This window comes from Crocodylus siamensis, chromosome 2 (assembly GCF_052110815.1).
Source record: "Crocodylus siamensis isolate JL-2025a chromosome 2, ASM5211081v1, whole genome shotgun sequence".
Classification (NCBI taxonomy): Eukaryota; Metazoa; Chordata; order Crocodylia; family Crocodylidae; genus Crocodylus; species Crocodylus siamensis.
In genome coordinates, this window is record NC_143396.1 from 7,430,463 (window position 1) to 7,454,764 (window position 24,302).

Genomic DNA, 24,302 nt, shown 5'->3' on the forward strand with positions numbered 1-24,302 from the left:
TTCCTGAGCACAAACAACTTCCACAACCACATGTGGCAACTGGAGCAGGTGGACAACAGAGTATTTGTACAGCCAGGTCCAAAGTAGACAAAAGCTATCCAGATATGCACCAACTCTCGAGCCAAGCTGTAGGCTACCCAAGGATGTATTCATGCAGGCCAGGTTAAAGTTTGTTTTAGGTGATAGAGGTCTGCCTGCGGGGAATTGGAAGAGAAGGGACATGGGTTGCAGGGAGCCAAGCTGGAGGAGGGTTGAGGACCATGGGGTTGGACTGCAGGTAGAAGTGCTAGCTATAGCACCTCAGGTACCTGTACACAAATGCATGGACCCTGGGAAACAAGCAGGAAGAACTGGACGACCTTGTATCCCCGAATCCACATTTCTCTGCGATTTAAATGCAACTCCGTTAATATTTATCTATATCTTAGTGGCATTTCATTTTAATCATGGAAAAATGTGGATTTGAGGTTACTACTTTAAAACAAAAATTGGGGATTTTTTGAATAAGAGAAAATCCTATATGACAGAGAACCTGTTTTGTGTGTGCCGTTACTACTCCATTATGAATCAAGATCCATTTTTTTTCTTTAAAGCATTTGTCTTTTCCCCCCTCCATTTACAGCAAAAGCTGTTGGCTGCATAAAGAGCTGAGATCAGCTAGCTAAAATCATAAGGGTGAACACTGATTTATTTTTTTTTAATTTATTTTCTTCCATGAGTTTGTCAAGAGTTTGAATGCAATATGAAAACAAAGCTGTTGTGCATCTTCCAGTGATTTTTGTCCTTCTCAAGGTTTTGTTCTTTTGTGATAGCCAGTAGTTTCATAGTTTCTAGGGTCGGAAGGGACCTGAGTAGATCCGACCCCCTGCCATGGTAGAGAATATAGTATAGTAGTAGAGTCCTTCGTGGTGTCAGCTAGAAAAAGGAGGGCAATTGAGAGGGCCAGTCATTACTACCCTCCCCAGGCCAGAAGGGAACCGTTATGTTCATGTGGTCTGACCTATTTCGTAACAGAAGCCCCATCGAAGAACAGAAACCTCATCCAAGAACTTCTGCACACAGCAAAATGCTTAATGTGAAAAACATCATGGGGGAAATTTCCCCTTCCCCCCCCAAATATTGCTGAGACCTCAGCATCATAAATACACTATTGGACATGCATAATTTTTTGCTATGCGATTTATTCTCGGTTTTTACTGTTAACCTCTTTCACTTTTATGACCCAATGTAAAACTATCACTCTCCCTTTTGCTTTATCCTGAATAATGTGTTATTCTTTCCTTTCCTTAACAGCTTGCAAGTGTAATGGGCATGCCTCCATCTGCAATACAAAATCCGGGAAATGTTTCTGTACTACTAAAGGGATTAAAGGCGACGAGTGTCAACTGTGAGTTGCACTTTCCTATTATTTTGCTGTTTAGTGGTTAGACATAAAATGAAACACAGCCTTTACATTTAGGAATAATTCTGTATTATGGCTTTACACATTTCTTAAAGCTGATGGTTAACTAACTTCATCAGCAGTCCAGTCAGTCCTAGGCTTCTTGTATTAAGATAGCATTGAGCAAAATGGTTTTGTTGACAGCTTTTTATTGAGTTTAAAAACAAAGAATATAGTCCAGATGTCAAATGGTCAAAAATAACATTTTTTTTTCTCAGCCTGCATACCACTATTCATATCCTAAGCTCCTGTTTTCCTCAGTGAAGTAGTTAATTGTCAGTATTGGTGCATTCTGTTTAAAGTGAGTCAGTAGAGCTTGAATAACTAGGAAATTAAATGGGAAAAGGTTTTGGAACATTCTGTGCCTTTAAAGGAGCACTTCCAGGTCAACAAAGCCACCAAATTTACATGTGGAAAGTGCCCATACAACCTATTAGAAGCCATTTCCAGTAAAATGTTAATGGAAATAATTTTAGTGCAGTGTTTATTTTTTAAAGGTTACTTGTACAAGCAAAGGTTAACAGGTATGCAGTAAACGCAAATGGAGACTGCTATGTATTTGGCTGGAGTACTCTAATGTAATATGTTTGTGCACACTTATTAAAGTAATTTTAAGTAAATGCGAAGGTTAATTTCGGGTGGTTTCATTCTGCTGCAGATCAAATTTCATGGGTCTTCCAAGTGTTCATAATTTTTTTCAGTAGCTGTTTATAGATGTGTATCTTTTATTTTTAGTTTTATATGGTTGTTGAGGTTTAAAGGCTTGTTCTATGATTTTTCTACTGCATAGTGATATAAGCTAGAGAAGGAAAAACTAAGAATGAAAACAAATGCTTGTTTGTTTTTTTTTTAAATTCTTTTCAGGTGCGAGGTAGAAAATCGTTACCAGGGAAATCCACTGAAAGGAACGTGTTACTGTAAGTACCGCTGCTTTTCTTTGTCTGATATAGTAAGATAGCTGCCTTAGCCTTTTATATCAAATAGCCTCTTTACTCAGTGTAGCATCTCATTGCACGCAGACAAGCTGGGGCTAGAGCTGGATGGATTGTTCTTCTTGAAAATCGAAACACTTCCAAAAATATTTACTTGGACAAAATTAAGAGTAGCCATAGTTTCAGTTTTAGAATGATATTTTGGGGGTTTTTGTCTTCAAATGCATGTCTTCAAATGATGGTGTTTTTATTAAAAAGAAGGTAAAGAATGTTAAAAAAGGTTGACACTGAAATGAAACATTTTCTTCAAATACTTATTCAGTGGGAAATTTCAGACTTTCTTGGTTCCATTTTTGGAATAGAAAAAACTCAGAATCTCTGAATTTTCTGTAAAAGAAAAAAGTCACTCAACACTCGCATTGTGCCAGGAGGTAGGAACTGTTGGCCTCATTGCAACAGATGTACACTGCTGCCAGGAGGTGGGAGGGGGAGATGGCTGTACAAAGTGTAGAGTAGTCCAGGACCAGGATGATACGGTTCGGAAACACCTGATTCAGGATGGCTTAAGATGCTCAAAAATATTGAGTATGTAACATGTCATTTGTTTTGACCACTTTATAAAAGGAGAATTGAAAATTATTGGGACTTTGTACTGATGCCAGTGCCTTGTCACAAGCATACATGTGTTAACACCTTCACAAGTGTGTCAGCACTGTGCTTTATAGACAATATATCTGGCCGAGCATTTGCCACCGAACCAAGTCTGTGGTCATTCTCTTAAGACAAAATATGGTGATGGGATCTTCTGGTTGCAACATTTTGCTGGTACTGTAGTCTCTGAGACTTCAGCACTGGCAGCACAGCAGTAACATCTGGTGATGACAGGAGCATAGGGCTGGAAGGCTCCTGGGCCATAAACACCAATCCCCTGCTTTGGCAAATGATCATTAGTCAAAAGACTCCCCAAAACTGCCACTCCCAACATTCACCAACTACAAGGAACAATATGTGAAACCTTAAGAACAGCCCCAAAACATACCACATGGAAAAACTGGGAAGGTGAGATTTACTTTCAGTGCCCTGCCACTGCAACAGCAGGGAAAGTAGTTGGTTAATATATGCTGAGAATATCCTAGGAAGAGAAGTGTTTCACACTGCAAAGGAAAGTAAAAAAACAACAACAACAACAAAAAACAAACCCTTTGTAGTTCATGCCAGTCAGTTATAAAGTTAAAATTCCTTCCTGATCCCAAATTTGACAGTCAGTGCGACCCTGAGCAGAAGAGCAAGACCCAGGAACCTCTGGATTTTCTAGTAATGGTAAGACCGCCCGCACACTGAAGAAAGATACTGCCATGCCAACTCTCAGATTAGTCTAGCGGGTATTTTTATTTTGAACATTAGCAATCACACCCTTTAAATACGTATTATGACCAAACTCTGCTCTGTAGCTCAAGTGTGTGTGTGTGTGTGTATGAATGTGTTTGATAAGGTGGGGGGGAATCTCACATTATATAACAGTATAGGGTTCAGACTAGGTTTTAAGCAACTGTAGAAATTAGCCTGCTGGTTTTTAGCAAGTTGGAAACCCACTTGGACAGCTAAACAGCAGTATTCACAGTTTCCAAAGTTAATCTTTATATAGTCATCAGCCAGCACACTGATGATTATGGCAGGGACGTAGGGATGAAGAAAACTATGCAGTTATGAGGAGCCTTCTTGAAAAGAATAGTGGTAATACTGAAGACAATGGGTAGGGATCTTTACTAACAACAAGCCTTATCAGCATCTTGAACAACAGTCCCAAGTTCATAATTTTGGCAGTTATTTCTTTAAGTATTTGGGTCGTTTCAGTGCCCAAGGGAGACTAGTAAAGTAAATTAGACTTATTTGGTGCTGGCATGGTGGATGGAAAAAAACATGATATGGGTATCATGACCTCGACCCCTTGTAAAAAACCATACTCACTGATTTGGTCTGAACACTCCTTGTTGTAAACAGGGAAGTGCAGTGAAACTGTGGTGGTTTTATCAGCCTTTCTCTATAAGGGTATAGGGTTTTTTGGGGTTTTTTTAGTATCATGGAATGCTTGCTAGCTAATACCTATCCAATATCTGGGCACCCAGAAAAGATGTATATCGTTGCATTTAATGCTACTTACAATACCTGTGCACAGCTCCAGGAGGTCAACCAAAACACAGTGAAGTGTTGTAATGCTATTATGTTAGCTGAAGAGCAGTGTTTCTGACACCCAGAGCATTCAGCCATAAATGGCCTAATTCCAGTTGCATGTTACCCTTTAAATAGAGGTGACATCTGTTCAGTGTGACCCCAGAGCAGTGGAAGGCATACCTGACAGTTGGGTTGGTCCTGGCAGCATGCAAGATAGAGGGCTACCAAGCTAGTACTCAGTAAATATATGTCCACAGGATTATTAGTTCTCATTAATTAAATGTGCTGTGAACACATTTTCAAAGAGGAGAGCATACAAAACACATTTCTCCTGCGAGCCGATACACTCTAATAATTGCCACGTGGACGCAGCCATTTCAGCACGTGTCAACTAAACTTCCGGCTTGTTCATTTGGGGATGCGAGTGTGTTGTAAGCTCCGCTTTGAAAGAGGAGTGAAGCTTCCTCTTACTGGGCGAGCTCTAGGAATGAAGACACGTAACACAGTGACACCAGTGTGAGTGTGGGGCAGCTGCACAATGTGAAGCCCTGTACTATTTTAACTCATCCTGCTATAGGACAAAGGCACCCCTTATACTTCAGTGCAATGTCATATGTCTGTATTTGCTCAATACAAGGAGACCATTATGAGCACCTCTACCACCTATGGCCAAGTTACTGCCACCTTAGAAGAGCTGATCGTCTATTTGCTGTGGATACCAGGGTTGCTTACATAGGTGTAACACTAGCGTAGTGAAAATTTACTAACTTCTCTATGCAAACTACACTGCTGTGGGAGATCTGGAGGAAAAGCAAGCAGGAGGGGGCAGCAGGGGAGGTGCTCTCACACTTCATGAAAAATTGAGACAATCATCTTTAAGTGCCTGTACATGAATGCATGGAGCCTGGGAAACGAGCAGGAAGAATTGGAAGTCCCTCAGTCACGGAGCAATGATCTGATCAGAATAACAGAGACTTGGTGGGAGCTCACATGTCTGGAGCACAGTCTTGGAAGGGTACAAACTGTTCAGGAAGGACAGGCAGGGGAGAAGAGCAGGAGGAGTTGCACTTCATGTAAAAGAGCTGTATGATTACTCAGAGCTCCAGTATGGAGCTGGAGACAGGCCTGTTGAAAGTCTCCGGGTTAGGGTCGAAAGGGAGAGCAACAAGGGTGTGGTGGTGGGGAGTCTGCTATAGACCACCAGACCAGGAGGAAGTGGTGGATGAAACTTCAGACAGCTGTCAGGCCTTGGTTCTCATGGAGGCCTTCAGTTGCCCTGACATCTGCTGGGAGGGCAATACAGCAGTGCGCAGGCAATGCAGGAAGGTTTTGGAGTGTGTTGGGGACAACTTGTTGCAAGTGCCGGAGCGGCCAACTAAGGGCCATGCTCTTCTTGCCCTGCTGCTCATGAACAGGGAAGAATTGGTGGGGAATGTAGTGGATGGCAACTTGGGCAGCAGTGACCATGAGATGGTTGAGTTCAGGATCCTGAGGAAAGGAAGGATGGAGAGCAGCAGAGTAAGGACCCCGGACTTTAGAAAAGCAGACTTTCACTCGCTCAGGGAACTCATGGGCACCATCCCCTGGGAGGCCAGTCTGAAGGGGAGAGGAGTCCAGGAGAACTGGCTGTACTTAAAAGAAGTCTTGCTGAGAGTACAGGTACAAACCATCCCAATGCGCAGGAAGACTAGCACGTATGGAAGAAGACCCACTCGCTTAGCAGAGGACTCTTCAGTAAACTGTCACATAAAGGAAGCTTATAAGAAGTAGAAGCTTGGATAAATAGATAGAGAGGAGTATCAGAGCTGCCGGGATGAAGTCAAGAAGGCCAAATCACAATGGCAGTTGCAGCTGTAAGAGCTGTGAAGGGGAACAAGAAGGGTTTCTACGAGTATGTTGGTAGCAAGAGGAGGATCAGGAAAAGTGTGGGTCCCATACTGAATGGGGGAGGTAGCCTTGTGCTGGAGGATGCAGAAAATGCTGAAGTGCTGAATGCTGTCTTCACTTCAGTCGTCACAGACAAGGTCAGCTCCTAGACTACTGCACCTGGCAGCACAGCTTGGGGAGGAGGTGAGTGGCCCTCAGTGCTGAAAGAACAGATTAGGGACTATTTAGAGATGTGTACAAGTCCATGGGTCCAGATGGGATGCAGCCGAGGGTGCTGAGCCAGTTGGCTGATGTGATTGCAGAGCCACTGGCCATCATCTTTGAAAACTCAAGGTGATCAGGATAGGTCCCAGATGATTGGAAAAGGGCAAACAGTATTTCAGAAAGGGGAAAAGGAGGAACCAGGGAACTACAGACCTGTCAGCGTCACCTCAGTCCCTGGAAAAATCATGGAGGAGATGCTGAAGGAACCCATGAATTCATCAAGAGCAAGTCATGACTCATGCCTGACCAACCTGATTGCCTTCCACGATGAGATGACTGGCGCTGTGGATGCGGGGAGACCAGTGGATGTGGTGTACCTTGATTTTAGCAAGGCTTTTGATACAGTCTTCCACAAGATTCTCACAGGCAAGCTAAGGAAGTACAGGCTGGGTGAATGGACTGGAAGGTGGATAGAAAACTGGCTGGAGCATCGGGCTCAGAGTAGTAATCAGTGGCTTAATGTCTAGGTGGCAGCTGGTCTCAAGTGGAGTGCCCCAAGGGTTGGTCCTGGGGCCAGTTTTGCTGGGCAGCAGCTGTGCAGAAAAGGACCTGGGGGTGACAGTCGGCAATAAGCTGGATGTGAGTCAGCAGGGTGCCCGTGTTGCCAAGAAGGCCAACAGCATCCTGGGCTGCATTGGCAGGAGCATTGCCAGCTGATGAAGGGCAGTGATTGTCCCCCTCTGTTCAGTACTGGGGAGGCCACGTCTGGAGTCCTGGGTCCAGCTGTGGGCCCCCAATACAGACAGGATGTGGACACATTGGAGAAAGTCTAGTGGAAGGCAGTGAAAATGGTTGTGGGGCTGGGGGACAGGACTGGTGAGGAGAGGCTGAGGGAACTGGACAGGTGTAGTTTGGAGAAGAGAAGACTGAGGGGGATTGAATAGCAGCCTTCCACTCCTGGGTTCAAAAGAGGACGGAGCTGGACTGTTCTCAGTGGGGGCAGATGACAGAAGGAGCAATGGGCTCAAGCTGCAGCAAGGGAAGTTGAGGTTGGATATGAGGAAAAACTTTTTCATGAGGAGGGTAATAAAGCACTGGGACAAGTTACCCAGAGTGGTGGTGCAGTCTCCATCTCTGGAGGTGTTTAAGACCCGGCTAGACAAAGCTTTGGCTGGGATGATGTAGTTGGGGCTGGCCCTGCTTGGAGCAGGGGGTTGGGCTAGATGTGACGTCCTGAGCTCCCTTCCACCCTCATGGTCTATGATTCTATATAGGAAAGCCCTGACTCTGATGTTAAAGTGCATTAGACCTCTGTCTGCATTTTCCCCTCAAAGGATTAGTGGTCATAGTAGCTTAATCCTTTAATTTATATAAACTCATTTAGTTTAAGAATGAAAGCTAACTTTGATTAATTTGCTTGTTTTCTCTCTCTAAATCAATAAATAAATAATGTCTGTGTATATATTCTGTACATCCTACTATTCAAATTAGTATTTTGGAGGAAGTGACAAAGGAAAAAAATATATATATATATATTTTTTTTATTTACCACTCCCTCCAAAATATTGGTTTGAATAGAGTAGGGTGTATGGTATTACCTTCCAGGAGTGAGCGCTGGCTTTCTGAGATTTCTGATGTTCTCTCTCTGAATCAAATACATTGGGCCAGGTCATAGCACTGTATTAAGTTAAGCTACTTCCCTGTTGTCGCAAGCTTTTTTTCTAAGCGTATGGGAAGCAGTCAGTAGGTCGTCTTGATTCCTAGAAGTTAGTTTTATTTCAGAGCATTTCCTCATATCTTTTGCATGCATTCTTTGCAGATACCCTTCTTATTGACTACCAGTTCACCTTCAGCCTTTCCCAAGAGGATGATCGCTATTATACAGCAATCAATTTTGTAGCAACGCCTGAAGAGGTGAGTAGTTTCTTTTCCTTCTGACCCTCATTTTCTTTCAAATGTTTGCCATCTCCTAACCCTGAAGAGCATGACTGCATCCAGTTCTTTAAGCGCACAGAGCTGTGGTGGTATGTGGGTATATAGTTTTTCACAGCCTAGGCAGAAACTTCTGAATGTGCCTTTCGCCCTTACATGTCTATGCAGAACCAAATAGATGTATGGAGAGTTGCATTGTGGGCCTGTAGTTCAGCTCCTTTCAGTTACTATTTTGTTGAATCCCTCCAGGTTTCACGTATTGATTATTGTCCAGCTTCTTTGTCATGTATTGTTTTGGTCTAACGTTGCACAGCAAATACAGAATTATGCCACTGCACAGTTGTTTGGTTTGTTTTCCCTTTTCTCCATGTGAAAAACATCTGCTCTTGGAATGGGAATTTGTGTGTGGCCAGGTAAGCATCCAGCCTGAATTGCTGGGTAATGTGAAGATATCTGCGGTAGCCTCCTGTCCGTGGTGACTCCCCTGCCACTAAGGACACTGAGCTTCTAAGAGCCTATGCTATTTGCTCCTCTTCTACTCCAGAAGCGGAGAGGGAGAGAGTGCAGTATCCAGTCACTTTGGAGGAAGCAGCAGTGAGAATTAAGATTTTGGATTCTGAAAAATTTCAGATCCTACAGGGCTAGAAATCTTCTGTGGTCCAAGCACTGTAATAGATGAATGCTCTTCTTCTTATCTTTGGAAAGACCATTAAAAAGAATCAAGACTGCAGTTGTTTAATTTTGTCTCCAAGTGCTTTGCAACATTGGACTATAAGATGCCGGAGAACTGGCAGTTGTATGGACAGAGCCAGCTACAAGAGGTTTTGATCCGTGATTGGGGCTTGGGCACTTTTGCAGTACCAATAATAACAGGAGGATCACTGATAGCAAGAAGGCCACTAATGATTTTGGTAAAGACAAAATCACCCCATTTAGTACTTCATATTCCTCACTACCTAAAAAAAAGCCATCAGGAAGGCAAGTCAAATCAGTACTGTCTTGTCAGCTGAGTATAAAATTTTCTTCCATGTCACGAGGTTTCATTCCAGCCAGGCAGGCGTTAAGGAAAAAAAAATAAAATGAGAGGAGCAGAGAGAGAGGAAGGTTTGAAGGGACATTGAAAATGCTTTTGTTGGAAGAACAGTGAAGGGAGGAATACCACTGGAAAAAAATACAGCATCTGGATGAGTGCACACTTCCGTGAAGAAGCAAAGGCTGAATTTAATAAAATGAACAAAAAGGGATTCCTTGTGGGATTTGTGAGAAGGAAGCAAGGAAGGATTTCTGTAAAACTCTCAGTTTATACGCAGGGGGAATGCGTTTGAAACAAGCAAGCAAACAAAAAAAATCCCAACCCTTTGACAGTCAGATGTCTTTATACGCTGCTCCCTAATCCAGTCATTCTCACATAATTTTTTTTAAGATACCAGGAAAAGACCCCCAGGTAAATGAGATCTGGAATTTCACTTACATACATTCCCTTTATAAAGAGCGATTCAAAATAAAATGAATAGCTCTGTCTTATGTAATGTATAATGAATCTTGAAAACAAATGTCTGGAACGATTTGAGTTCTTTTGATGTAAGTGAGGAGTCTATTAAATACAGTGTGAAATGCCTGTAGTTGTGAGACTTGTTGTGAGCATAGCTTTCAAAACAGAGCAGCTTTAATGGCATTGCATCTGCTAAATGTTCTCTCCTGTTTTTTTACTTTTATTTTTTTTTAATTAGCAAAACAGAGACCTGGATATGTTTATCAATGCATCTAAAAACTTCAACCTCAACATTACTTGGTCAACAAGCTTTGCAGGTAAAAGCAAAAGTATTTCCAAATATTTATGTAAATATGTGATTGATTGAATGTGAACTAGTTTGTTTGGTGTCTTCTTGAAACCAGTACAATTTTGTGGTGCACAGAGTCAGTTGAGAAATACTTTTTTTTCATTCATTATGTTTTAGAAGTCAGGATTTGAAGAAGAAATAAAATTAGAAAAGGCATTGTTTTTTCCTCTCCAATTTGCACATTCTCCCAACTTGATGATGTGTTGGAGGTGGTTGAAAAGCTAAATTTTTTAATGCAATTTTTTGTGTGTGTGATTGTGTTGATGAAATTAAACTCCGAATTGCAATTAGATGAGTAGCTGATTTTTCCTGTCATTGTAATAGTGAATTGCCTTAATCTATAACTAAGACTAATTGGCCACTTGTGAATATCATTGAGGATTTGTACTGAAAAATGTTTTTGCTGTTTCTCTCTTAAATTCTTAAACAGCTGGTACCCAAGCTGGAGAGGAGATTCCAGTAATTTCAAAGACCAATATAAAGGAATACAAGGACAGCTTCTCTAATGAGAAGTTTGATTTTCGCAACAACCCAAACATCACTTTCTTTGTTTATGTCAGCAACTTCACCTGGCCAATAAAAATACAGGTAAGATCTCCTAATAATCAATAGTAGTTATGTGAATGCAGCCCCTTTGGGAGCAGGGCAGAGCTGTGGGTGGTTTGTCCAGGGGGCAGGAAGTGAGGGGCTGCTCCCTGCTGCTATGTGCACCCCTGGGGGAGGCATGGGGGGCATGTGCTTCCCAGATTTGTGCACAGCACGAAGGCGGGCTGCTTGCTGTGGGCTTTGGGCCAGGGGTGGCACTGGGGGCAGGGCCAGGGCTGTGGTTGGGGTAGGTGGCAGCAGGCTACAAGAGGTGGCTAGGGGGAATTTTGGGGTGACTAATCTGCTCCATAGCACCCCCCCCTTTCCCCGTCAGCACTGCTGCCTCCTGCCCCACCCTGAGCACAGCCATGGCCCAGCCCCCTCACTGGGAAGAGGTTGGTGCAGCCCCTGGCCCCAAGCCTGCAGCGGACAGTCTGCCTCTCCCCTGCACACAAATCCGGGGGGGGGGACATGCTCCCCATGCCTATCTTGAGGATGCACACATTGGCAGGGAGCTGCCTGCCCAGTTGGGCAGTGCCGATCCCTACCCCAGCCCCACTCCCGCCCTTACCATGGGGGCCTTGACCTGTGCTCCTCACAGCCTGTCTTCCCCCCCACAGACTTGCATGTCGGACACTGCTGTCCAAGCTGCCAGGCTGCATATCAGCTGTTGCATCAGTATCGGTCAATATGGCTGGTTAATAACTGGCCATCAGCATTAGCCAAAAAAATCTTTATCTGTGCACCCCTGCCTTATATAATGGAGTATAGCAGAAGACAAGCAAAAGATTTTTTGCTGTCTTTGCTTGGCCAAATTGTTGTAGCTGTGGCTAACAGTAAGTGGTACCCCCATCTTCTCAGTTTGTCCCAGTCCCTTGGGTTTAAGAATGTCTGAAGAAATCTTTTGCCATAAAAAATAATAATAAATAGAGTTCTCACTTGTTTCAGGGAGGTGCACAGTTTTGATTGTCATGATTAAGACCATAAGATGCGCCGCGTTTAATCAGGCCACTGGTCCATCTAGCCGTATATCCTGTCTTTCACTGTGGCAAGTAGTAGATGCTGTAGAGGGGGCGATGTTATTTTAAAAATTCTAATTAATCAAATCAAGAGCGAGACCTTATAAAGGGGGATAAGGCAAAATGCCTCATTTGTTGATTTAAAGTTGCAGAGACATAAGTTTGTACACACCACTCATACAGACATACACATATCACCATGAACATACACAAACACACACACAAAACAACCACTCCATCAAGATGTTATAGTTAACAGCAGCAGCTGCTCAATATTGGCACTGGGTGGCTGGCCCAGGCCTATTGAGGAAGATGAAGGTCGGAGCGGGGTAAGCAGACGTGCCTGTGCTCCAGTGAAGATCAGGAGAGAGAGAGAGAGTTCACCCAACTTGGCATTTTTGGCTCCCTCTTACATAGGGATCACAACTCTTTGTTCAGCATTTTGGAGTTTTTCCATCCTCAGTCTCTGTTTAGATGTTGTTCATAGACTCATAGAAGTAAAGTCAGAAGGGACCTTGCAGATCATCGAGTCCAACCCCCTGCCTGGGCAGGAGAGAAAACAAGGCTCAAATGACCCCAGCCAGGTAGAAATCAAGCCTCCTCTTAAAGACCCCCAGATAGGAGCCATCACCACTTCCCTTGGAAGTTGGTTCCAGATCCTAGCCGACCTGACTGTGAAGTCGTGCCTTCGGATGTGTAGTCTAAACCTACTGTCTAACAATTTGTGGCCGTTATTCCTTGTCATCCTAGGGGGCACAGGGGGAACAGGGTCTCTCCCAAACCCTGCTGGTCCCCCCTAGTGAGTTTCCTTATCTGCTGTCTTGTTATCTCAACTCATGGTCATGTTGGTCATAAAAGCTGGTATCTCAGCCTTGAAGCGTCCTCCTGTAGCCCAAATGGCAAGATATACAGCATTCCTTTCCTCATTATCTTCCTTGCACCTCGCCCCAAGTGGGTTATTCAGCCATCCATTCATTAGTTTACTGTCCGGTGCAAACTCGAAGTTAGAGATAGGTGGAGGATGCTTCATCACTAGAAGAAGGATAAGTGGAGGATCCCTCCATTCATCTAGTTGGAAGAGTGTGCATCTAGAATCAGAGAACCAGCTTGAACTGTTTTTATATTTACTTCAATTGAAGCCAAACCCAATTCATCATTTTTGTTCCGTCTGCCCCACCTGAACCCAAACTAAACTCAAACTGGATTAAATTCAGCAATTTTTAAATCCATATTTTTTAAAAGAACCTATTGTGATCTTATGTAAAAAAAAATTAATAAAACAGGACAATTTAAATAATGAATAGATGTGACTGCTACCAGAAAGGCCTTCCCTCGTATATTGAGGAGATAATGAGGACAAGAAGAGGTAGGCTCACAAGAGTACAGAAGCAGAGGGGAAGTTTAGGTCATGCACCTCAAGTGAGGTTGCAGGGGCCCCAAAGATAGACAAAGCATCTCCTGAGAGCGACTCCTGTAATGGCTTCCCGCCCATTTTTCCCTATTAAAGAGGTCTCTATCATGCCATCCACCCCCCAGTCTGTGGAGAAACCCATCCCTCCAGTTGTTCCACTTGAGGCAATGGCAGAGTCCATTCCCAAACAGACTTCCCCACTGAAGTCAGATGCAGAGTCTGATCCCAACCTCTACGTCCCTTGTAGTTTTTTATATGTACACATACATTCACTTTGATCCTAGATATCGTTTTCTACTGGCAGAAGAGAGGATAAAGTCCACACCGAATTTCAGTTAACATGTAAAATGTAACAAAAAAAAAGTGTGTAAAATGTAGACAAAAATGGAAATTCATTTGTCAGATGTCAAAAGCAGCGATGTAGAATCAATGTCAGATGCATCTGAACTTGAAAAATTGGATTATGAATGGGAACTTCATTTTAAAGCTCAAGAAATATTCAAAAAGGAAGAGACATCTGGATGAAGGCAAAGATCAGCAAAGGACTGGGCCAGTTCTTGATTAATTTGCTGATTTGCCATGTCTCAATAAAAAAGCACTAAGCTACTGGAAAGGTCATAAAACTGTTGTGGGAGAGCTGTATCCACTGGTAAAAATTTTACTGGCAGTTCCAGCAGCATGAGTTGTTCCAATATATCCTTTCACCCCCATGTTCCAGATTAACAGAGCATATATTAAAACATATTATTTTAGTTTTCTCAGATGCATTGTGCGCTTAAAAACAAGTATCGTTTGACCCAGTGATTTTTCCGAGGTCCCTTCCAGCCTTGCAATCTATCAAACTTTGAGACTTTTTGGCATTTAGGAAGAGAGAAGACTATAGCCCATGCATAATTAGGCATCTGTCTCAAGTTTAGACACAGAATTAAGGTAGTTTCCATAGCCTTGATGATTGCCCTTCTTGATGGTCCCCTAGTAGGTAGATGACCACCACTCAAGTCAAATAAGTGCCATTTTTCACTGTGGGACCAAATGGTTGTGACCATATGACTTCACTTGTTCTTTACCCCCAAGAAACCAAAACCACCATCATTTTGACACTGCCCAGTGTCGCATGCTTGCAACAGCAAGTCTGTATTGTTGTGGGTTGTGCATTCTCCAATTCCTGTCTTTACCTCCCTCTGGGATACTCTTTTCTCCCTTTCCCTGTCCAAGCAGGTGGGTTGATGATGTCTATGTCAGGTCAGGCATTTGTGAGAGAACCTTTGAACAGGGATAGTTTGTAAAGCTACCGTCATGCTTGTTAAACATGTGAAGCACTTCTCTCTCTTTTTTCCCCTTGTCAAGACAAAATATTTCTCAAGCATTAAAGCAACCTAAGCTGGTATATTAGAAACTAGTATTCTGTAGTATAAATTACTCAAGAACAAATTATGTTTTATTTTGACTTTGATACCATTTGCAGAATTGAAGATTGAATTCCATATTGTAAACCTGGATAAAAAGAATCTTAATTTCTGTATTTCAGGTTAGTTTGCAAGACTGGCTGTTGTTAACATCTCCCCCCTCCTTGTAAACTAAGTGATTTTAATGTGGAGTCAGTGAAGCAGAACGTATTGTACCTCACTTTTCCCTTTTAGCTCTTTTAAGATTATAGCTGTGCTTCTTTGTATGAGGCATAGTCCCATGGGATAATTCTCATTTGAATTTTTCAGTCCCTGTGCTTCTCAAGTGGGGAATGATAGCAACTCAAAAAGAAACACTTTTTTTTTTTTAAATTAGCAACTATATACTGACTGACTGTGATAAAGAGCAGAAAACTAAGCTGCTGCCTTCGTTGTTACCTTGAATTATTTATCTTTGTTTCCCTCAATGCATAATAGCTTGTTTTGATCTCTAGGTATGGGAGGATCACCTGAGCCAACAAATCTGGTCTTCTGGTATTGCAGGTGACCAAGCTGTATGCTGTCATTCAAAAACAGAACAAAGCACACGTTAAATCTAGCTTTACGACTCCCATTGAACCAGTAATCCAAAACTTCAGTGGTCTGATGGTTAGAAGCCTTATTTTAAATAGTAACGTGAGTATACTTATGCTCAGTTGACATTAGGGCTTTGCGAAGCTTTGGTCCCTGATTTGATTCGGCGGAGATTCAGCCCGATTTCAGTGGCCAAATCTCCGAATCAAATCAGAGGACCCTTAAATCTCTCTGAATCAAATTGGAACGCTCTGAATCGATTCAGAGAGATTTGGAAAGATTCGAATATAGACACAGCTTTAAAGGTTTTTTCTACATACCTCTAGGTAGCAGGTGGCTCATGAATGCTGTGATGCTGGGGCACATGGAGATTCCCCAGAAGCACTTCTGGGTTCACCTCCGAGCACAAGGAGGGTCCCGTCACACTCCTGTGGGACACCCCATCCACCCCAGCATTGCAGCATCCACAAGCCCCGCCAGTACCTCGAGGCACGTGGAAAAAACTTTCAAAGCTGTGTCTATGTCTGAATCGCCGATTTTCCAAATTGGCATCAGAATTTCAGATTTGGATTTGGCCAGATTGAATCAGGAGCAGTAATCTAAATCAACAAATTGAATCACTGTCCCCAGTTTGGGCTGAATCCAAATTGAATAGGGCCCACTTTGCACACACCTAGTTGACAACCATTTGGCTTTGGATCAGCATATTTTAGTTTTTATGGGGTTTTTCCCCACCCTAGCATTTCTCTTCAAGTCCCCCCCCCCCCCGGTTATATTTTTAGAGAGTTAAGCATATGACCTAAACTAAATCAATCATCTTCTGTGATAGGTCTTTCATTCTGATGATCCTATCGTTCTCTTCACCTGCTCCAGTTAGAATCAGTCTTTCCTGACCCCAGCTGTGGGCGATACATCTGTACGTGGTATTCCTGATGAAATCACACCAGTGCCTTGTAAAATGGCACTACTATTTTGGTATCTCTATTGGAAGTACCCAAACTAATTCATGGCAGAACAGAATTTTTCTTTTTGTGGTCACAGATGTCTCAACTGTCCTGTGTTCAGCTATTATATCTGTCTCTATCTCCTCCTGGTTTTTTGACCGATGAACTCCAGGTTTTAACGGAAATTTTTGACCTTAGCCCATGAGCTCATACTCCATGCTATTAAATTTCATACCATTGTGACTTTAATCTTCAAGGTTAATCTTCACAGTCTTCCTTTTCTGGTGTTCTGCTGCTCCCCAGCATTGACTGCCTCCCAACTTTGTGTCATCAGTTAATTTTTTTGGCATGCTCCTACTCCTTGTACATAGGTTATTAACGGAAAGCTGTCCTCAAACAAACCTTTGAGGAACTCTAATAATAATAATAGTGATAATATTAATGGTAATATTACTCCAGTCCGATATTTTCCTTTCTCACAACCCATGTGTATCTCCCAGTTTCTTACTCGCTTTAAAATTCTTGTACTGATCCCAGTCTTTTGCGGTTGAACTTAATGATTCCCATATGGCTTTTTATTCAATGCTGTTGAAGTCCTTGAATCCTCACTGCCAGGCATTTGTGTTATCACAGACCTCTATTTTGCATACTGGCTTCTGTCCCATCCAGGAGAGCCCAAAACATCAGGCAACTCTTCCTATGCCTAAAGAAAGACGCCTGTGCCCAAAAGCTTGTGCAGAACAATTTTTCCAACTATTTAGTTGGTCTAATAAAAGATAGCATATTTACCCAAAGAACCTTGTCTGCTGTTGAAGTCCAGGTTGATGAAAGCAATAGTGTCTTGGATTTAAAACTGACCTTCTAAATCAAGGTAGATGCTGGGTTTTGTGTGACATGACCTACTTTTGGTAAACCCATGTTGTAGTTGATTATACTTGCCTTTTACAGCAGTGCCTAATTATCGTTTACTTCAAAAATGTGTTTTTTAAAGCTTAGCATGATATATAGCAAGTCAGTCTAATGTGTCTGTAGTAGTCCAGATAATGTTTATTTCTCCAGAAGATCTCTTTTTCTTCCCTAGTCGCACAATATCATCCACAACTTTATAGATTGGTTGAAAAAATCCTGTTAGACCAACAAGTCACATGCTTGTTCTCTGTTTTTGGCACGGGGATTATCTGATCTCCAAACTTGAACACTTCGAGTCCTTTGAATTTGCTTCTGCTGTGTAGTTGTTTTCCAGTTTCATGCGGCCTTTGCATATTTGTTTATCATGATTATCCAATTGGAACTTGAGGCATTATTTCAGTGCTTGGGCCCCACACTATGGGTTATCTGTAATCTACACCAGGGCTATACACGGGGATGTAGGGGGCAGTCAGGAAGGCCGAGGCAGAGATGGAACTGGGACTAGCTTTCCGGATTAAGGACAACAAGAAGTCCTTCTTTAAATACATAGTGGGTAAAAAGAGGGTCCCGGGTAATGTGGGGCCCCTGCAGGACACGTTAGGAAATTTGGTCGTCACACCAGACGATAAAGCCAACGTATTTAAGGATTCCTTTGCCTCCATCTTCCTAAGCAGGGACCAGAACAGCCGCCCCCCCGCTGGGCCCCCCTCAGGCCCCAGGGGTGGCACACCTGGGCCAAGGGCTAGTGAGGAACTAGTCAGGTAGCTTCTGGAGGGACTGGACGTATTCAGGTCAGCCAGTCCGGAGGATCTCCACCCTAGAGTACTAAAGGAATTGGCTGAGGTCATTGAGGGACCCCTGGCACGGCTTTACAAGCACTTGTGGTGCTCTGGTGTGGTGCCAGAGGACTGGAAGAGGGCCAGCGTGGTTCCCATCTTCAAAAAGGGGAAGAAGGAGGACCCGGGAAACTACAGGCCAGTTAGTCTTACTTCGATCCTAGGCAAGCTGTTCGAGAAAATTATGCTGGCACACATCCAGGAGGGGCCAGCAGGGGACTGCATGCTTAGGGGCAATCAGCACGGGTTCATCAGTGGCAGGTCCTGTCAGACCAACCTGGTGGCCTTCTACAACCAGGTCACCACATCCTTAGCTGCAGGGGTAGCAGTGGACATCATCTTCCTGGACTTTTGGAAGGCCTTCAACACTGTCTCTCACCCCGTTCTCATTAAGAAACTGGGGGACTGTGGTGTGGACACCCGCACAGTCAGATGTGTCGCCAACTGGCCGGAGGGCTGCACCCAGAGAGTGGTGGTGGACGGGTCATTTTCAGCCTGGAGGGATGTGGGCAGTGGGGTTCCCCAGGGCTCGGTCTTTGGGCCCGCACTGTTCAACATCTTCATCAGTGACTTGGACAAGGGGTAAAAAGCACCTGTTCGAATTTGCTGATGACACTAAGATGTGGGGGGAATTGGGCACGCCAAAAGGGAGCAATAAGCTACAGTTGGACCTAGACAGGTTACAGGGGTGGGCAGACGAGAACAGGATGGCATTCAACACTGACAAGTGCAAGGTGCTGCACCTGGGGAGGAACAACCGGCACCATACCTACAGGCTGGGAACTCCCCTCTCGTCAGGGCAGAGGCAGAAAAGGATCTTGGAGTCATCATTGATGCCAAGATGAACATGGGCCGGCAGTGTGGGGACACGGTCAGGAAGGCCAACCGCACCTTGTCGTGCATCCACAGATGCATCTCGAGCAGGCCCAGGGAGGCGATCCTCCCTCTCTGTGCGGCACTGGTCAGGCCGCAGCTGGAGGACTGCGTCCAGTTCTGGGCGCCGCACTTCAGGAGGGATGTGGACAGCATGGAGAGGGTCCAGAGGAGGCCACTCGCATGGTCAGGGGGCAGCAGGGCAGGCCCTACGAGGAGAGGCGACAGGACCTGAACCTGTTCAGCCTCCACAAGAGAAGGCTGAGGGGGGATCTAGTGGCCTGTTACAAACTAGTCAGAGGGGACCAGCAGGCACTGGGGGAGTCCCTGTTCCCCCAAGCACCACCAGGAGTGACCAGGAATAACGGTCACAAGCTGGCAGAGGGGAGATTCAGGCTAGACATCAGGAGGCGCGACTTCACGGTCAGGGCGGCTAGGGTCTGGGACCAACTTCCAAGAGAAGTGGTGCAGGCTCCTACCCTGGGGATCTTTAAGACAAGGCTAGACAATCACCTTGCTGGGGTCATTTGACCCTGGTACTCTTTCCTGCCATGGCAGGGGGTCGGACTAGATGATCTACTCGGGTCCCTTCCAGCCCTAGAAACTATGAAACTCATGGCCTGTGAAGTGTTATCTTCATGAAGGCATGTGGGCTCCTGCCCAGATGCTGTTCTTCCCACTGCTCCCTCTCCTTTGCCTTCCATTTCCTGCCGCCATCTTTGGGGGTATAACTGTATTGCCTGAAGGGGAGCCCACACAGCCCATGTGGCATGCACCCCGTGGCTGCACAGCCCTGATCTGCCCTTCACGCATTGCAGCTTCCCTGTTTTTACTTCCATGGTTGAACCATTTGTTGCTTATTTTAACAACCTTTTCCAGTCCCAGCTCAGCTTGACTTTTGGCAATTTGTGTTATATCAGCAAAGAATCCTGTGTCTTAGAGGATCAGACCATTTCTGTTCCAGCTAGGGCAGTGATTCTCATCCAGGGTGATGCAGCACCCTAGGGTGCCACACTGTGTTAGTGCCAAGTGTGTAGATACGGTACACAAGAAAAACCCAGAGATTTCAAATAGGAATCCAGAGTGTTAAACCTCTTCTGACCCATTGTGATCTTATGCTCTTGGCAACACAAAAAATTGCTGTTATTTGTCTGTTGTCAAAAAGCAAGTGAAAACTACAAGCTGGCATTTTCCAAAGGGTGCCTTGAGTTAAAAAAAAAAAGTTTTGAGAACCACTGATCTAGGGTATATGTTGGTTCCTCTCGCCCTTTAGAGGTGGTTATTTATCTAGTTATGTCCAGGTAAGAGGTTCTCCCTTTTATTAGACGCGAGTTTCAGATAGTTTTATCCCTTGCCTCTTCCTGTGTGCCACAAGCAGGCAGGGAGAATACAAGGAGCCCCTTCCAACCACTTTCCCTTCGTTTCTTAGTTTAAAGCTCTCAGCAGCCATGCCCATCTAGGTACAAGATGCTTAGTACCCTGGTACTTGGACAGGTTCAATCCATTAGAGTTTTTTTCTGTGAGTACCTCTGAATGGTTGAACTTCCCTTTGTCCACAGAAATAATACTGGATCTACTTGTTGGTCTTGACTTTTTGGTCATGTTGCCATGATTTACCCTACTTGTCTTGAGCATCTAGAAGGCAGACCTCTTTATTCAGCAAGTATTGCCTCTTTCCTCTTCCCCATCCAGATTTCAGATCACATTTTGAACTCTACCACTGTCTCCAGATTCATCTTTAGATCATCTCTTCCACAGATGCCAAAATATTTTGTTTAATTCTGCCAGAAAGATTTGCCACCGTGAATCGAAGGGGCCATCTTTATGCTTGTGTATTTTACTTTTCTGTACTACTCCTGGGACCTTCCCCAGTTGGTACATTTAAGTCCACATCTGTGTTTTGTGGCTTGACGTGCATTGTACATGCACACCAACAGCACTGTTGTAGCGTTCAGTTTGGGGCAGCACGCTTCAAGAAATGGATGACGAAATTGGAAGGAGTCCAATGGAGAGTTGAATGGAGATCATCAAAAAACACGATGCATTGAGGAATGGTTGGAAGAGTTAGGACTGTGTAGTCTGAAGAAGAGCAGGTTGGTTCAAGTCTTCAGATAGGGTGTTGTTTATTAAGAGGAAACGCAGGAAGCAGGGCAAAAAGCAGTGGGCCTGAAGTGCAACAAGGGAGATTTAGGTTGAATGCTATAAAGCACTTCTTAATTGGCAGTGGGTCAGCACTAGAACAGATTAAGTGGAGAGGTGGTAGAGTCCCCATCTCTGCAAAGGCTTTAGGGTTGGCTGGGTAGGTATTTGGCTGGGCTGATTTGACAAGGATGTTTCTGCCTGGAGCAGGGGGTAGGAGTAGGTACCTTCCTACAGATCTCTTCCAGGCCCGTTTTCTCTCTGAGTCTCTTATTTTGCTTAGTTTTCAATATTTTTTTTTAAGTTGTTCCTTGCTTCATCCTGAGGAAATTCCAATCATCGGCAGGGCTTTTGCAAAAATGTTTATGGTTTCTTCTTCATTTTACCCTGTATTTGCTTTCCACCTAATTCAAATGTTTAAGTCCTATGGGGATTCTAGCCCCATCCTTATTTCTTGGGTAAAACTACGTGTCGCATTGGGAACAAGGTGTGTTTTTTCTTTTCAGAAGATTGCCCCCTCTAGCTTTCTTCCTTGCAGCAACATGTTGCATTCTTTAAACTTCCTGAGAATATTTCAAACATGTTGATTTCCTTTGGAAACTGCAGCACTGCTCGGCTTTTAAATGGTGGTGAACTCATGTAAACTGTGATAATTGCAAATCCTGGCTCATGTGATATATGTTAAGAAAGATTCATTATTGTAGGTCACTTCTCTGCAACTTAACAGGTTTTCATCATTTTTCTTTTCATAGCCAGCGATGTGCATTACTCAGCCTGGCATTTTTTATGACTGTTTTTAGTTTTGAATAGCACAATGAACATTTCTAGTACACAGGGTTTTTTTTTTTATATATACTAGCAGCTTATTTTCAACCCTTTTTTTTGCTTGCTCTGCATAATTAAATTCTATCTAGTAGTTAGTTTGGTGTGGGTGGGGAGGCTGTAGAAATTCGTACAACATATTCCTGCTTAACTTTTTCAAAGGATGGTTTTTCTAAAGGTCCTTGATTCAAATCTGCCTGGCTCTCCTACCTTCTTTCCTTGCCTTTGGAAGCTGGAATCAGAGTATATAAATGCTCTTTTGTGCTAGAGATAGCTGTGCTCTTGCCAGTGCTGAGTTCTGGCTTTTATTTCTTATTGCTCCACCTCTCTCCAAAACCACTTCAGTTAGTTCTTTACAGTATATTGGTTTAGGGTGTTCTTTCCCTTACTACGTTTAGAAAATAATCATTCTGAACCTTTTGAGAATTAAAGCTGCACTATGTAGAGGGTCCTTTTTAAAAAAAACAAAACTAAACAAAACAACATAGAAATCTGTTCTTCAAATCTGTCGGAATAGCTTCCGTTTTCAAAAGCCACGTTGTGGAGTTCATTTAAAAAACTTAGTTTGCCAAGTTTCCCTTGCCAGCCCAGGTAAGTTCTTGCTGAAAATTGCTTTAGTTTTCTTCTCTCTCTGCAGAATGGCTCGACACTGTTTGCAGGCTCAGCCTGGTTTAACCATTTTGAGTTTATGAGCACTGTATAAAAAAACCATGCTGCTCACCCTTTTGCTTTCTGTCTCTTTGGTTTTGATTGCATCTTATGAAATGAGCCTTACTAGTAGCAAACCTAGGAACATACCTTGAAAAAAGAACAGTGCTTCTGTCATGGTGCTTTCTCTCTGAAGTGGTCATGTGTAAGTGCTATGGGTCTGATTATTTGACTTGTAATGGTAGTCTGTTGTGCCAGTTTGTAAAGTTATCTCACTATTTAGTTGGGAATTCATTCCTTGGATAAGAAAAATAATGTTGTTTCAGAAATTCTGCGTAGGAATTTGAACTGGATATTAACCCAAAGGCTTCCAGTTCCTAGTTTTCTGCTCACCTCTCACATTTACAAAACTAAAAAGTAGCATGTGACAAATAGCTATTAGACTTTTAAGCCTGCTTTTGATACTTGTGCATGTTTAACAGTGGCTTTAAACTGATGTGCACTTATTTTCACCAGATTCCAGTAATCAGTCATAGGGCAAGCTAAGATGAAACCATTGCAATAGTTTTGAGTTTTCTAATGAGCTTGCCTGGCTGTCCTGAAACTTTATTTTACAAACGTACTGTTCCCAGTGCTTTATACCATTCCAATAAATATTCTGGCTCATTTAATTCTAGATTTGTGTTGTTGTTTTTTTCTTTTTTTTTTCTTTTTTTTAAGAATGCAGCTTCTCTATAAAATGTTGATACTACTTACCTGCATATAAAGAAACCCAGGAGCCAATTAGAAAAGTTAGGTGCGGCTGGATTGCTGAGTGGCAGTAGGTCCTTTTTTTTCCTGTGTTGGATGTAGTCTTCATAGTTTCATAGTTGGTCGGGTCGGAAGGGACCTGAGCAGATCATCTAGTCCCACCCCCTGCCATGGCAGGAAAGAGTACTGGGGTCAAATGACCCCAGCAAGGTGTTCATCTAACCTCCTCTTAAACACCCCCAGGGTAGGAGCCTGCACCACTTCTCTTGGAAGTTGGTCCCAGATCCTAGCCGCCCTGACCGTGAAGTAGCACCTCCTGATATCTAACCTAAATCTACCCTCGGCCAGCTTGTGACCGTTATTCCTGGTCATTCCTGGCGGTGCTTGGGGGAAACAGGGACTCCCCCCATGCCTGCTGATCCCCTCTGACTAGTTTATAACAGGCCACTAGATCCCCCTCAGCCTTCTCTTGTGGAGGCTGAACAGGTTCAGGTCCCGTCGCCTCTCCTCGTAGGGCCTGCCCTGCTGCCCCCTGACCATGCGAGTGGCCTCCTCTGGACCCTCTCCATGCTGTCCACATCCCTCCTGAAGTGCGGCGCCCAGACCTGGACGCAGTCCTCCAGCTGCAGCCTGACCAGTGCCGCACAGAGAGGGAGGATTGCCTCCTTGGACCTGCTGGAGATGCATCTGTGCATGCCTGCCAAGGTGCGGTTGGCCTTCCTGACTGCCTCCCCACACTGCCGGCCCATGTTCATCTTGGAGTCAATGATCACCCCCAGATCCTTTTCTGCCTCCGTGCTGACAAGAGGGGAGTTCCCCAGCCTGTAGGTATGGTGCCGGTTGTTCCTCCCCAGGTGCAGCACCTTGCACTTGTGTGTGTTGAAACCCATCCTATTCTCGTCCGTCCACCCTTGTAACCTGTCGAGGTCTGATTGTAGCCTGTTGCATCCTTCCAATGTACCCATGTCCCCCCACATC

The 24,302-nt window shown here is 43.9% G+C and overlaps 1 protein-coding gene across 1 annotated transcript in view; it reads left to right on the top strand.

Annotated features, from left to right (window-relative positions):
- Positions 1 to 24,302, top strand: part of ATRN (attractin) — a 251,188-nt gene that overhangs the window by 133,896 nt on the left and 92,990 nt on the right. The window contains exons 20-24 of the mRNA XM_090035106.1: positions 1,294 to 1,387; positions 2,306 to 2,358; positions 8,456 to 8,550; positions 10,299 to 10,377; positions 10,840 to 10,997. Coding sequence (XP_089891232.1) covers positions 1,294 to 1,387; positions 2,306 to 2,358; positions 8,456 to 8,550; positions 10,299 to 10,377; positions 10,840 to 10,997 — 479 coding nt within the window. The remainder of the gene's footprint in view (positions 1 to 1,293; positions 1,388 to 2,305; positions 2,359 to 8,455; positions 8,551 to 10,298; positions 10,378 to 10,839; positions 10,998 to 24,302) is intronic.